Raw genomic sequence first — 14,267 nt, forward strand, 5'->3', positions numbered from 1 at the left:
TTGTTTGGTTAAGCAATCGTATTATTAAATAACGTTAAAATTTGTTAACTTAGACATGGAGTAGAGTTTCCCCTCTAATTTGCGAAATGACTAGCGCCTCCTCTTCTTCCTCATGGGCGACGAACTCCCTTCGTTAGCTCTAGCAGTTGTCTAGTGGCTCTGCGACTACTCAGTCCGGCGATTGATGATATGTATTGCCAACTTTGCGTCAAACGTGCAGGACCCCGATGTTCGCCGAACCGGCCACCTCCTCGTAAGGCGGAGGGGGATCGTCGCACGATATCGTGGTCGGACATCGTCCATTCGCCAGCCTGCCTTGCCTGGAAATGTGTAGAAGAATGAAAGAGTGAAAAGGAAATAAAGCCGAAAAAATTAGTATACGATTTGACGAGAATGACCATGCACGACAACTGTAGAACAGGACAAATTCTGATTATAGAAGTTACCATGCCTGAAAGTAGCCTCTAAAAACGAATATTGACACATTTGTGGTTCAGTTCTCCTATGAAAGTCTTTACATGTGTCAAAACGGATGTTGATTGCCCACATATAAATTGCAAGAACAAAACAAGCATTAAAAAGTTACCAGTACTTTCAGCATTTTTTATATTCATATAAAATTGTATTCTCGTTACTTTTTTTGTCATATTTGGATGAAATATGGTGCAATCAAATCATTAAAATGTACATAAAGCTACTCAAGAAGGTAAATGAAAGAGTGTGACATCACTATCAGCTGACAGGAATATATCAACATCAACATCGTAACATTATTTATACAGTGGTATAGCCATTTCACAAAAGTTTCTGAATCGAGAAAGGAGTATACATAATAAATAGTCCATTGCGGTTGTCACGTTTTGTTACTAAGCTTACTTGCTGTGTTTAACTCTTCGGATTTTTGATATTATTTTAGCTATTTTGTTGTGATTAGGGAGTTAACTATCCTTTTTCTCTCCTTCGTTTTTCTTGTCTAGAACTGCATGGTGTACATACGTGATTTACAGAGTTTGCTGACGATTTCCATCCACCTAACACGAGGGTTCAGTACCACAATGAGCGGAAAGTACGGTCAAAGTGCAACGTTTCCCCAGCTGATTATGCATGGAAAAGTGCATTAATGCCCGACATTGTCATGGAGTCACAACAATAGAGAACAATCTGTTTGTTTCGTGAATTGCCCTTGATATCTAAACTCCACTCAGCAACCAATTAAGTGCTTAAAAACCGCAAAAAAGTCAATATTCGTCAGATGTTTCACTTTTGCTGTGAGATAAACGGGTGATTTCGGGGATGCATGAATTAGAACCACATACATTTTTTTCTTACTCTGTCAACAATGACCTTTATCACAATTACAATATAAACTATTATGTATAGATTTTTGTACATGACAGTATCATAGAAACCACTTTTGACAATTTTAACAATGCATGTATCAAGACTACAAAAATTCATAAGGGTAGAAACATGAATATCATATACAGCATTATGCAAATCATAACAATTTTGAAAACGTGTTTCTTATCCAATGTCTCTTTAGTAAACGTGGTTACTAAAAGCTTTGAAATGATAACCTAAACTTCCTCAGAAGTACATTATACTCATTATTGGTTTCGTGGAACTATGGGTAAATAAAATATGGGGTAAAGAAATAGCGATTGTTCTCAGTCAACAATAGAATATTTTTTTTTCAATTTTGAAATCTTAAAAATAATTGTGCATAAGGCATGAATTGCAAATTCAAGCTATATCAAAACAACTCCGCCAAAAAATTCGCCGACATCGTCAAACCATTTCAAGTTGAATGAGCATTATTATTCATACATCTTTAAGTTTGATTTTCAAATGCAAGAAACCAGAGATAATAATAAAATGATAAAGACAAATGTTTCTCTAAATGAAATAGAGTATGGAAACACACCTCGGAACAGTAATCAAACGTTTGAAAAAATGCTGTCAAAATCCTGGTACAGAAAGACTTATTGTCAGCAAAAGATATCACTAAATTAATATCAGAGAAGCAACAAAAATATTGCTAAGGCCACAATTTGACCACATCAGTTTGACCATATAGTTTCCCATCCTCGGCCTCTCTCTATCCCCCCCCCCCCTGTTGAAATTCTATTTGGTAAGACGTAATTAAGATTATCAATAACTTAATTATCGTTATGGCATGGATTCAGGTTCTCTCCTTTTCCTTTCAAATCCCTCGAAAACTTGTGTTCCCTTTATGCCTGTTTTGTTGTTGTTGTTATCAGATATTTTTTTTTTATTCAAAGAGGAACTAAGCAGATCTCTGCCTCAAACAGTGTACCATTGTAGATAAAGCTACCCTAGACCCTCCCCTTCTCTCGTGACAAACGATCACCCCTCGATGACATCATCTTGTTTCTGGAGTAATGCGATTAACACGCTGTCAAGTCCGTCAGACGATATTGGGTCGAGCTGAAGACCCATTAGATCATCTCCTCCCTGGAGACAATTTGACGCTGAAAGAATGATCTTAACTCCTTCGACATCAATTTGCATTGCGGTATAGGCTAAAATAAATGTATGATTACATTCATATGTATATGCATATGCATGCATATTATTATGGATGTAAATGCGTATATATATACACCTAAAGAAATAAATCTATAATGTCATATGATATAATGTGATATAACATATTTGATATTACATATTATTTTATTATATATGATATGATATGATATGATATGATATAATATAATATCATACTATATTTATCATGTTATATTTCAATGTATATGAAGTATATCATAATGATATCATAGCATATTGTATGATATGATATTTACATACCTATACAGACATAATTATGTAAAAACGATTTTTTTTTTAATATTTACATCCACATAACCGAAAGATATTGATGACAACATTGAAAAAATGAGGTCTTTATATTACTTGCCTAACCTCATTAGTGGGAGCACTGCATTTCAATTATTTATACACCTGGGCAAAAGGGAAGAGGATTTGACAAAACATCTTGTCTAAGGATGAACGAAGCAACCAGGATTCGATCCCCGGACCTTCTGGTTAAGAAGTTCAGGAATGTTTCTGTTACATTCACACTGTGTCCATGACTTCATAGATATACATACATACATACAGACGGGTGATGTTCGTTATTCCGAAGGTTTGTTCATCCGAAAATGAAATGGGATTTGTTAACCCGATCATTTGTGGCGTGAATTTGTCAGTTTAATATTCCGAAGATTCGTTAGTCAGAAAACTAATTAAGGTTCATTATTCCGAAGGTTCGTTAATCCAGCTATGAAATGGGGTTTGTTATTGCGGAGGTTTGTTTATCCACCCCCCCCCCCCAAAAAAAAAAAAAATGGAATAAGGTGTTTTTTCCGAAGGTTCATTAATCCGAAGATAAGAATGGGTTACGAACCTCACTTCGTTTTCTGATTAACAAACCTTCGGAATAAGAACCTTCGAAACAACGAAAAGTTATCCATAACAGACATAATAAACGCATGAATGATCAATGCAGAAAGCGTCAAAGAGATCGAAGAGAGAAACTGCCTATACACAATAGCCAATCCATCAAATTACAATTTACACTAAAAACTGTTATGATACTCAATTATCACTTACTTTCGGCAGCCCGTATACATGTATAACCAGCTAGCAAACCCGGAAGTATGCAAAATTAACTAATCTCCGTCGGTTATGTAAGACGGGCCTGAATCTAACCATAGGGGTCGGGTCTCTGAACCTAAGTCTAACACATGTTACAGGGAGTGACACTGCAGTTAACAATATTATAATGGTGGTGGCGATAATTGTGATAATAGATAAACGCGACGTCAATTTGTAAAAAACCGTACAGCTCAGGTTCAGTGCTGTCCCAAATGTAGCTTTTTCCTCCGATTATGCCACTACTGAAAACACAAGCACACACACAAACGCACACTTTCACACACACAGTCACTTACAACTTGCTCCATTCTCAAGAGTTTTTAAGACAAAAATGTCATTTTACTTCACGTGACCGATTGGATGATGTCTCCTTCCTGGTAATGCCCTGGTAATAAGCAATGATAAGAGATCACTTTAAATCGGGGAAATCCACAGCGACAGCCTCTTTATACACTTGGATAGAGAAAATAACTGCCTTAACAAAATGTACCTGGCCACTAGCCAAGCCGTTTTGATAGCGTCTACTTTAAGGATAATGAACCATCACTCTAAGTTATTTTCACACTCTGGCTCTATGCAATACACTTTTGTGATTTATGAATAACTTCCATGAGTTACAGTTTTACAACGTCTCATTTTTTCTTCATTTTTTCTTCTCGGGGGGGGGGGGGTTGAACCGTTTACTTCTTGGAATTCAGAGGATTGTTTTGAATGCATAGAGACTAAATCAAGATCTAATATTATGTGACTAGTTATCATATCAGAAAAGCGCACTCATTATGGATGCAATTTACTCATACAAACTAAAAATTGGACTTCAGTACAATGTGACAGAGATACAAAACTTATGGACATTTGTACTTTGATATACATTTTCCTAAATGATGAGTCTCACACCTGTGCAATCTAAATAACGTATGATGACCTCATCGCTGAATAACTTTGCTACGTAATTCTACATGTACAGGAGTACCGGTAAATTGATAAATCAAGAAATCATTAAATAAATGAATAAGTTTGTGACCACGCAAACGATCACACAAAACCTTCAATAAACGTAATATTGTGAAGCACTTAATAGATGACTTAGCAGCTCAATTTTGAAACCAAAGTGTGTGTTTAAATAGTTATTCCTGCCTACTGATGCATTATCCAAAAAAGAAAAAAATACACGGATAATATCACTCATATGCAACTTACTCGTTACGGTTTTTGAACTTTTTGAAATGCAGTGGATTATCTTTGATTTAGAAACTAAAGAGATAATCGTGCAGACAAAAAAAAAGGAAAACAAAACAAAACGAAAACGAAAAAAGCAATTGCGGCATAATAATTGTACTCTGTCTATACAGAAAGCAATGGGGCATTAATTGACCGAGTGATATATGATGATAACACAGGTCAGGAATATTCACGATTACAACCAGGGACAGGTTCGTCATCACAAAAAATGGAGGTCAAGGCCACTTTGGTAGCTATTTTAACTTTGTGGATATGACTATGTCAGCAGATCGCTTGGCAACAGGCAGTACAAATGAGGAGTTTTATCGCAAAACGAGCTAACACCATTCTTTTTTTTTCCAAAACTTTTTAGCTCTCCATGGACTATTTTTTCCCTCCATATCAACATAGTGGAACTCAAAATATTCAACCATAATCTCTTTTTTTTCTTAAAATTTCTCTAGTAAACATTTACACAACCAAATGTTGCAGTGACTGCTCCTTTAAACTTAACATGTTGAGACTACCCGAGACAGAATGAACATATCTATCATCTGCATAATATTCATTATTTTTTCTCTTCATAGAGTCAAACCTGGGGACTTCGTTTTTAAACTTTTGTTCAAACAGTTGTTACTTAATCAAAATCACAACACAATTTAGACCGTCGTTTCTCTTTTCTTTAAAACCAAAAATAACATTTTGTAGACTAAATTTCATATATGCTCTAAAACCTTCATTTATCCGTTTTTCAGTTTCAATCCAGATGACTTACCAGTTTCACACTAATAAAAACAATGTACAATATCATCCAACTTTTCTTCACAAAAACGAACATTTATCACTACTGATTTTTTTTTGTCATCTTACACAGTTGCTTATTCAAAAAGTGAATCCTGTTTACTATTTTATACTGAAAATATCTCAACCCAATATCCACAGTGTTTAGCCGAGATACTTGTGATTAAAGCTGCTAAAAAAACAAGGAATACAAAAAAAAAGAAAATACAGGATTTTTTAGTCATAACTTCAGGAATATTCTTGTTATGTCACAAGTGAGATATCACTGGAAAGGTTTGGTTTTGCTCTATCTGATGATGGACTTACTTTGAAAAGTTTAAAATTGGCGCTCAGCTCTTTTTGCAATAAAACTCTTCAAATGTAACCTCTTACAAGCTCCTGTATCAGTGGCTCGGGCGAACTATTTTAAAAACAATATAATAAAATAAGATAAAAACCCAGCTGGAATTCCTCGTGATCGAAATGTTAAAAGTGATTTAAAGCAATTTAATGACTATGTTATTTGTCTATTCTCTCTCCCTCTCTCTCTAAAAAAAAAAGATCAGACGTAAAGTAGTCCATATACTACGGTGATGTCAGGTCAATACCCTAAGGGGAAACTTTTGGCAAGTTTGGGTAGGCTTTCGTGACACGAGTGTAGAGAAGAGAATATTGAAGGTTTTACAGAAATTGAACATCGATTAGAAATCTGTAAAATGTTGAATATCACAAAATGTTTGTGCAAGACAGGGATATTTGGCAAGTGTTTGGTCAATCAGACGAGGTTTGGATGATATCTTCTCTCAATTCTCCCATTGTTTCGTATATTATACAGTTAAACGTATATGACTAAATACTTTGTAAGGCTAATCGTCCAGTATATAAGCCCATCTCTCTTAAAGGTTCTGTTTACCATTTGGAACAGTGATTTAAACAATTTTCAAGGTATGACATTTAATACATATGTGTAGGTCTGTTGTACCACAAAACATCCTATCATATAAAATTTTCGCGATAAAGCCTAAAATATAAGGAGATATCTGTATTTTTCTCAATAAACCATAGCTGTAGACAGCTTATTCTGGAGACATTTTTATCATAACTATAGTTCACATTTTGTATATTTAAAAATACTTAACATCGATGTTACCGATTCACTTTTTTACAGTGGTTGTTTCTATCCCTTCCTCACATTTTAGAACTGTTTGAAAGCACTAATGCTAGGTTTTTGTTTCATCTGCAAATGGTAAATTATGCCTTTAAGCCTTCAAGCATTCACAATCAGTAGGCTTTCATGGAGGGTTTATGAATTCTTGTTGAGCTCACAAAATAATGATAAAACACTTCCAACTTCCATGACTTCAGTACTTTTTATTTAGCAATTCTACTGAAACTTTCTACTCTGACTGTTGTTTTTCGTTTTTGAATTCAAATTAAACTTGAAGAGGGGTTTGAAGTTAATTCTTTTCCTTCAGGCAGTAAGTTTGTGCTAGACGACAGCCGCATTATTACACATTATACTAAACCAAGAGTTTAAACGTGCGCAGCTCTATGAATCTATCCTAGAAAAGGATTGTCCCTGACTTTTCACGATCACATGCCTCAACGAAGACCCGTGGGAGGGTGAGGCGCAGGATATTGGGTGAAGATTGGAATCCTACAGACAGGGAGGGGTAATCCATTGATATTGTAACTCTGTTTTGTTCTCCTCGTTAGTAAGAGAACCCCCCCCCCCCCCCGAACTTCCTTCCCTTCCGACGCAACGAACATCATCTGTTCCCAAATATAATATACATTATTGAATGTCGATTGATTATTCACAGCATTATGATGCAAAACAAAACATTACATTAACATTATACTTCGGCCGCTGATGGGGTCTAAGGGGTGTTTGGGCACCCCCTCCCCCTTAATCAGTTTTAATGAATTATAAAGCGTTAATCATTGAGAGCACTGTGGAAGAATGATTAAGGCTCTCTGGACTTATAAACGGAAGGTTGTAAGTTTGGTTCCTGCCCGGCCCTTGCATTCTCGATTAAATTAATGTCTCACTCACGGGGGCCCTTTTGACCCATGAATACACGTGGGATTAGGGACCTACCTGAAAATGACGGGAGATGATCTACTGTCTCGATTATAATCATCATTATCAAATCAATATAGTGACTGTTTATATTCATTGTTATTATTGCACTTCACCAACCAAAACAGTCGAAAAATAATGTCGGTATAGCTCAGAGATCTGATGAGGAAGGTCGACACACGAATGTTGAGGGGCGAGTATTTCAACGACGACCTCCTTGACATCACGTGACATGCCTCGAAGGAAGGGGCGACTTACCGCTCACCTACGCCTGATGACAACCCAAAGCAGACTGTCGGCAACCGCAGTATGTGTTTAACTTTGTCTCAGCCATCTCACATACCCAGGCATTCCCCAGACATACAAACAACAGCAGAACTTCAGATGCATTATCTACTGTTCATGTCTTCCCTCGTAATCTCGCAACATCCGTTTTCTTTGTCTGTTTTTTTTTTAAGACAACATTATCAGGACCGCACATGATATCGTGGTATACTCCCTTCTAATTACTTTCCCTGCTCTGGCCAAAAAATGTCGTTATACCAACTTGTTTTCGAAGATGAATGTTCATTGTTTTCTCTCGACGTGATTATAATGTAAGGGGATCGTTCAGTTTAGGTTAAGACCTAACTTCAGATTTTCTACATTATTCTTCTTTTTTTTTTGAATTGGGGGGGGGGGTGAGATAATGAGAAACCCCTCATGAAATATAAAAGAGCATGTTATTCCTAGAGTAATGGCTGAGATCTCTAAAACAGAGGGATTGTAATAAAAGGTGGGACCTACCTTTTATTACACTCGCTTTGTTTTACTTTGTTTATGAATGTCTCAGCCATTCTAAATCCAATTTTCATCAAATAAACTTAGAATTCCTCCTAGAATGTCGATGATCTGTACTATTTCATAATTAGTATTCTCATTAAAAATTAAAAACCCAATCCTTATCTCCACCAATACTATACCGTGGTACCTCTTGATAGCGCAGCATGCACGACTACCTCGATGGCTCAAAAACGTTCGTCAAATCAAATAGATACAATGTACGTGTGATTTATACTCATTTTGTATACGAATATAGTATAAAAGAATCGAAGGTAACAGCGAATACCAAAGATGAATTAATGATACATTTTCAAACATTAAAAAAAAACCTTGAAATATCGAAACACTGGTACACAATGTATATGTATATGTATATAATACATCAAGGGTCGTTTCATTAAGGACTAAAATCAGTCCTACGTTCAATTCAACTGATCTTAGGCAGTTATGGACAAATTTGGAATGAACCAGCCCTCAGAAGCTAGGAACAGTTCAGTAAGTCATTTCGGAACAATATCCGGGGCCACTTTGCCAAGCTCTAGAATGCATCTTGAAAGTCTATGTATCCTTCCTAAGAAGATCTGAAGTGAATCTGTTCCAACTTTCGGTATATTGTTTGGCTCGTTATTATTCCCATTTTGGTGTAACAGGATCCTGGAAAGCTGAAAAAAAAAAACGAATTACGTGAATGTCGGTCGGTGGCACAATGACACAAAGGAGATCTAAACTCGAAGTCAACCCGACAGTTCCATATAACTTCCATATAACACGCAACCTTCAATATCTTCTTCCCTTGAAAGGAAATCACGTAAAACGTATGGTTCCTGTTCGTTATTCCGAAGATTCGTTAGTACGCACCGTTTGTTCGTTTTCGGATTAACGAATCGTACCGATATGTCATGTTCGGATTATCGAACCGTCGGAACAACGAACCTCATTTATTTTCGGATTGTCGAAATTACGGAATAACCAACCCTACTTCATTTCCGGATTAACGAATCTTTGGAATAAGGCCACAAATGTTCGGATTTTTTAACCTCATTTCATTATTATGAAAGCTTTCGTGATAAGGAATTCTTTTATTTTTCATTTTTTCATTTTCGTTTTCGTTTCGGATTGACGAACATCAAGACATAGGTAAATTGCATGTTTCGGAATAACGGACAGCACCCAAATGAGTCTAGTGAACATTCGATCATCTTGAGTTATTGGGAAATTAAGCTTATTATGTCCTTTGTGACATCTACGAACTTTGACCTTTGACCTCTGACCCCCAAATTATCATTTTTTCCTTTCTTACTTCATTATCAACACACCTTGCAAGTTTGGTGTAAGTTTGTTCATCTGTTCTCGAGTTATCTTGTACACAGGCAGACAGACAGGCAGATAGACAGAAAGATCGACAAACAGACAGACAAACATATATTGACCGAAAACATTACCTCCACCGGCCGTGGGTTTCACCTTTTCGCGGAGGTGGTTATCATTATGAATTTTACAGTGGAGTACCTACCCGTTGGGAGCATAGTTGTGCAAGCCGGTTTGCGATGTATACGTATAATCCACAGATGTAAACTGATGTCTGCACTCGTAATGCGGGGGTGGCACCTCTATACTCATCGCGGAAGACAATGCTATGGTTGACCCTCTCCGTCTACCACTAGGACGGCTCCCTCTGTATTGACAGTACACGTAACAAGTGGGGACACCCACTACCCACGGGTATATGATGCCCACTACCAATAAATATCCGCGGTTATGCAGGTAATATCCGACAAAGATCATGGCAAGTCCGGCGAGTACAATTAGACTGATGAACGAGATCAAGAAGTATCCTTGCCGCTTACGCTTGAAGCACGAGGGGTGCGATGACGACCCATCGTGGTCGCAGCTAGTGCGGTCAGTGTTTTCGGTTCGACCGCTTGCGAAGAAGAGCGGATAGCAGGTAGCGGTCCGGCTGAAGTTGGATAGTGATCCGCGAACCGTACTGGCCTCGTCGTCGTCGCTCCGGTGACCACAGTCCTCGGGGAGTTCGATGCTCCGTGCAAGAGCTTGCGTATCGTCGGACGCCATACCTATTTGTGACGTCAATCAATGGAGGAGGAGGGGGGGGGGGTCAAAACTGAAAAATCATGTAACCTCTAATTAGTATGGTCTTTATCCTGACAGCGCGAAGCTCCGAAACATTAAACACACACAGCTGACAAACTTTAGGTGATGTGTACGCTGTAAACGTTGTGATGATAAAAAGAAAATTCTTTCTTTCACAGCCATACAATAGATTTCAACTGATCTAATTCACAATATTGTCATCGTTGGAAGTTGGAATATTGACAAAACCATATCCCACATGATATCACCTGTGACTTGTTGGGCTCGAATCAGCATTACCTACAGTATTTCCTTTGAAGATTAGGTCCAGCTGTTAATCCATCGTAAAATTCCGAGAGAAATGATTTTGGTTGAGAATCAAGCGAAGCTCATGCGGTACCGTCAGAAAATACTCATTTCTTATCATCTGCACATCCCACCAGCAATGAAGGTACAGCCATGGATTTTTACCCCTGACTTTAGAGCTCCGAAGGTAAGAAAAGACTGATAGCTGCAAGTTGATGTGACTGGCGCGAAACTGTCATTGTCACGTACACAGCAAACGTCACCCGCCCCATTGTTGTTTCCTGTGACGCCTGCCGGTCCTCTCCGATCGATCGATCACTACTAGATTATTATCGACTTTTCCGGTCACGGAGACGGGCTGTAACCGCAAGTTTGATTTTTCGCTTATTTCGCGTTCCTTTAAGCTTGATAGAATTCTTCTACGATAAGATCTTTTCGTTAGTTTTGCTTAGTTTGTCAATGAAATCAATGGAGAAGTCTAACCTTTGATGCAGATCAAGTCTTGTGGCCAATTACACCTCACCTCCAAAGTTTGTAGCTTCGCTCTAAGCTGCTTTCTGCTATCGTCGTCATCTTTTCTCCATGATCAAATATACACACACAAATTTACATTAAACACCGTACATAATAGAATGAATGACTGTTTAATAGAGGTAATTCAACGATCCGTATGCCACTATGAATCTTGCAGCATATTCCAATTCGTTTTATTTCCAAGTGTGAAAGTTGAGAGCCATTAATTCCCCCAATATGCTTTCAAGTCGATGAGTTTCAGCAGCAAAAATCCACATAATTCCAATTCGTCACATAGAAGCTAATTCCCCTTCGGGCCATCACAGACGAATGTAGCATGTTTCTCTATTTTGCTAGGGTAACAGAAGTCGCACCGACTAAATACTGCTCCAGAGTTCATCCAGAAGTCAGAAATGTGCTCAAACTAGAGCGTCATTTATATTTAGCCTCCGCCAAAGACTGCGTCATGCTCCGCTCTGAAACCATTTAAGCAAACTCTGCTTCGAACTTCAACTTCATGCATTTTTTCTCCTCTCCCTCCGTTGTCGATTGTGACACTGGGCAGCCGTAAAACTTCAGAAGTGTAGTAGGTATATAAATATAACTCTGTGTCGGCTCGATATAGCTTGTATCCGATGCGTGCTACCGCCTGCCAAACGGTCTGGCTGCGGTGAACGAGCAGAAGCATGGGTAAAGGATTGGGGAAGCGGATGGCATAAAGGGGGAGGGGGAAGGGGGCGGGGGTCGTGGGGGTCGACTCTTAACCCCGTCCTAGATTAATTATGTGTGTGTGTGTGTGTGTGTGTGTGTGTGTGTGTGTGTGTGTGCGTGTATTCGTCGGAGAGAGATTGAGGGAATGAAAGAGACAAACAAAGAAGACAATAAAAAGTGCAAGAAAAGTACAACATGCGTAACAGATAGGAAACAAAGGGCAAAGTAAGATGGGGACTGAAAGGGAATTAATCTATGAGTGATTATAAGCACAATGAGTGACGGTAACTTGTTACGATCATCCCCATGTAAACACATGTGAACTCCGACTGTCAGAGTATTGAAGTCTGACATTAAACAAATATAATTTTATGTATTATATAGTTTTTGTCTCCCCCAAATGCATTCGACCTTCAAATTAGTATCTTGTATAAAACATATAATTCATTATCGTGCATCCCCTGTTTTATTTTCATTTCATTTTCTTATTCTTTTTCGCTGGTAGGTCTATCAAATATTTTGTGCCGTTGCCAAATGGAATATTATTTTACTGGGGGATTATAGTAATTTAAAAGCATGAATAATCTCCCAACGGTTTCACATTTCTCATTTTGAATGAACATTTATGCGTAACAGAAGGTCATGGTAATACAATAAGAGACACAAACAAACAGACAAACAGACGGACATAGTCAGAAAAAGACGGACAGAGGGAGAGGGTGCGAGAGAAGGGGGGGGGGAAGGGGGTTTGCAAGCAATAAAAGAGGGAATCGTATTACACATTATCATACCATATCACATGATGATTTATGCGACAACTTATCAAGTTAATAAAGAGCAACTATGCACATATGATAGTAGATTAACGTGGGATCATGGGAGTGTGACATTGAGACAAAGGTCCAATCTTTTCTATCATCGCCCCAACCTCCCCCCCCCCAAAAAAAAAAAACAACAACAACAAAATATTGCTGTAGACGGTATTGTCCCATTTGCCTGTTGATTGTCTATTTAAATGATACAAATTGTCGAAACCCAAATACTGTGGGTATTCAGTGATGTAGGAAATACATAGATAAATAAATGTATAAATATGTATAAGCACTAACTTTATAGAAAGAGACTGAGAATGAGCGGTGTGATTCCATTAGGATTCGACTGGATTCGATTAGCAATCAGAAGGTCTCAGGTTCGAATCCTGATGAAATACATTCATTGTTTGCTTGTTTTCACTCATATTACAATTTTTAAATTTGTCGAATAAAAAGTGTTTGTACCTTGGTCAAGTTATCACTAAAATATATTCATCAATTGTTTTATAAAATCAGTTATTGTGTGTGACGTAATTTGCATAGAATTCGCTACAAAATACTTTTAAAAAATTCGCTCTTGAAAATTACAGGTTACCGCAGCACATCACACCTCTACCCCACGCATTTATCCATGCTGTCTGTAGTCTGCTTCCATGTATAAAATGTTATCCCTAATTAAGTTAAGGGTTTATTTTCGGGGTAGACCAGTATCTTCCTTTCACGTTTGCCCTGACAGATGACGACATTTTAACCCATGGAACATCACTCCTTAACTGCTCATTGGTTGGAAGAATGTAAGAAAAAAAAAGTGACAGTGCGTTGAACCTTATTTGACCCCATTCATGCCCATCGGCAGCTCCTGACTACACGGCCGTAACTCTGGGCACCCCTTCAAACACGTACTCGATGATTCACGCAACGAATCCGAGAACAGTAAAAAGGCGTAGTGTAGGTATTGCTCAATGAATACAGGCTTACTAAGTTTAAACTGCCCCGATACATTAATAGCACACAACTTTCATCTTCTGATTATTCGTCACACTTCCATTTGCACACATCAGCTGAGAGATTGTAATAATTAATCGATCGTTGTGGTTTTTTTCTCCTTGTTATGTGGAGTGGTTTTCTACCCTGGTCAAAGTCACTAAAGGGAATAGATCAATTTGGCAAACGAGTGATACAGCCTGCGTGCTATTTACAGACGAAACATCACATTCTGCATGCCCTTGACTTTATTACTTTTCATCATT

General features: G+C 37.8%; 1 protein-coding gene across 1 annotated transcript; it reads right to left on the minus strand.

The window, feature by feature from the left end:
- Positions 1–208: 208 nt before the first annotated feature.
- On the minus strand, positions 209–10,657 carry LOC139738588 (uncharacterized). Its single transcript, XM_071649203.1, has 2 exons — positions 10,098–10,657; positions 209–320 (listed from the first exon to the last, which is right to left on the minus strand). Exons 1-2 carry the CDS (start codon positions 10,655–10,657, stop codon positions 209–211), a joined length of 672 nt encoding a protein of 223 aa, XP_071505304.1.
- Between the last annotated feature and the right edge of the window lie 3,610 nt (positions 10,658–14,267).

This window comes from Diadema antillarum, unplaced genomic scaffold (assembly GCF_040938485.1).
Source record: "Diadema antillarum isolate AM-2024a unplaced genomic scaffold, OU_Dant_1.0 seq00000759_RagTag, whole genome shotgun sequence".
NCBI lineage: Eukaryota > Metazoa > Echinodermata > Echinoidea > Diadematoida > Diadematidae > Diadema > Diadema antillarum.